At 41.1% G+C, this 1,836-nt stretch overlaps 1 protein-coding gene across 1 annotated transcript; it reads left to right on the plus strand.

Moving 5' to 3' along the window:
• The first annotated feature begins 214 nt into the window (after window positions 1–214).
• Window positions 215–1,474, plus strand: GPR63 (G protein-coupled receptor 63). Its single transcript, XM_009990397.1, has one exon. It carries the CDS (start codon window positions 215–217, stop codon window positions 1,472–1,474), a length of 1,260 nt encoding a protein of 419 aa, XP_009988699.1.
• The last annotated feature ends 362 nt before the right edge of the window (window positions 1,475–1,836 follow it).

Below are 1,836 nucleotides of genomic sequence, written 5' to 3' on the forward strand. Positions count from 1 at the left end.
CAATCATTTGGCTCCCATTGGTTTCAGAGAGCCTTGCTTTGTTTCTTTAAATTTCTTTCTTCTTTTTCAGATGGAAATACCGACATGAATTTAAGAACTTTGATGCTTTCAGATGTTGAATTTTGATTTGTTAAATGACCAGGAGTAAGATACTGCCTGAACAAGATGAAATGCCTTGGAGACCTTTGGTTCTGCTTTCATTTCTCCTGAAGTGATGGTTTTCTCCGCAATGTTGACGGTGGCCCACTCTGGGACCTCAAATGCTACTTTTATTGTTTATGAAAATGCCTATACGAATTTTACCACTCCCCAGTTCTTGCTTCGTAGTGGCACAGCACAGCCATTGAGATACAGTTCAGGTGCCGTGCTCACCACTGAGAGAAGTACTTTTCTGATAAACGCTACAGCTATCCTGCCATCGCAAGAAGTTTTCAGGAGCTTGAGTTTACCACTCCAGATCATTCTTTCTGCTGCTATGATATTTATCCTGTTGGTTTCTTTCCTTGGAAACTTTGTTGTCTGCCTCATGGTCTACCAGAAGGCAGCTATGCGATCTGCAATTAACATCCTCTTAGCAAGCCTGGCTTTTGCAGACATGTTGCTGGCAGTGCTGAACATGCCTTTTGCTCTGATAACAATCATTACCACTCAGTGGATTTTTGGGGATATATTCTGCAGAGTCTCTGCCATGTTCTTCTGGCTTTTTGTCATAGAGGGGGTAGCCATTCTTCTTATTATTAGTATTGACCGATTTCTTATCATAGTTCAGAGGCAAGATAGACTGAACCCGTACCGTGCAAAGATTCTCATTGTCATTTCCTGGGCAGCATCCTTTGTTGTTGCTTTTCCATTATCAGTAGGGAATCCTAATCTGCAGATACCCTCGAGAGCACCTCAGTGTGTTTTTGGCTACTCTACAAGCCCAGGTTACCGAGCCTACGTGATAGTTATCTTGCTAATTTCTTTTTTTATTCCATTCCTGGTAATGCTGTATTCTTTTATGGGCATACTCAACACCGTTCGCCACAATGCAGTTCGTATCCATAGCCACCCTGATAGCATATGTCTCAGCCAGGCCAGCAAACTTGGTCTCATGAGCTTACAGAGACCTTTTCAGATGAATATTGATATGAGCTTTAAAACTCGTGCCTTCACAACCATCTTGATTTTGTTCCTTGTCTTCATAGTCTGTTGGGCACCCTTCACCACTTACAGCCTTATTGCCACATTCAACAGCCACTTCTACTACAAGCACAACTTTTTTGAGATAAGCACTTGGCTCCTTTGGCTCTGCTACCTCAAGTCTGCACTGAACCCACTGATTTACTACTGGAGGATTAAGAAGTTTCATGATGCGTGCTTGGACTTGATGCCCAAATACTTCAAATTTTTGCCACAGCTACCTGGCCATACAAGGCGACGCATTCGACCCAGTGCCATCTATGTATGTGGGGAACATCGGTCGGTAGTGTGAAGCTGTGGTTGTTTGACAGTGATTGTTATTTTCTGGGATTATTTGTTTTTAGGCTTTATGTTGAATTTTGTTTTGCTTAATATGGCTTCTTCAGTGTGGCCATATATTACAACTTGATCAAATTTTCCAGTACTCTGTGCAATTTTGGGAGGAAAGATGGAGGGAGGGAAAGTGATTGGTTATTGTTGAGTTTACTACCAGAATACAATGTAAACAAAATAACAAATGTTACCTCTAGGATTCCATGGAAATCCATTCTTTTAAATGAAAACTACATTTGTAACATTTTGTCAGGTTTATGCTTATTAGACCTGCAATTGCATCTGATTGTAGGGACTTTTTATGCTGCTAAGATACAGTAT

This window comes from Tauraco erythrolophus, chromosome 2 (assembly GCF_009769465.1).
Source record: "Tauraco erythrolophus isolate bTauEry1 chromosome 2, bTauEry1.pri, whole genome shotgun sequence".
Lineage (NCBI taxonomy): Eukaryota > Metazoa > Chordata > Aves > Musophagiformes > Musophagidae > Tauraco > Tauraco erythrolophus.

Bases quoted from the DNA above. Each gene is read 5' to 3' on its own strand.
- GPR63 (XM_009990397.1), top strand. From the start codon at position 215: ATGGTTTTCTCCGCAATGTTGACGGTGGCCCACTCTGGGACCTCAAAT.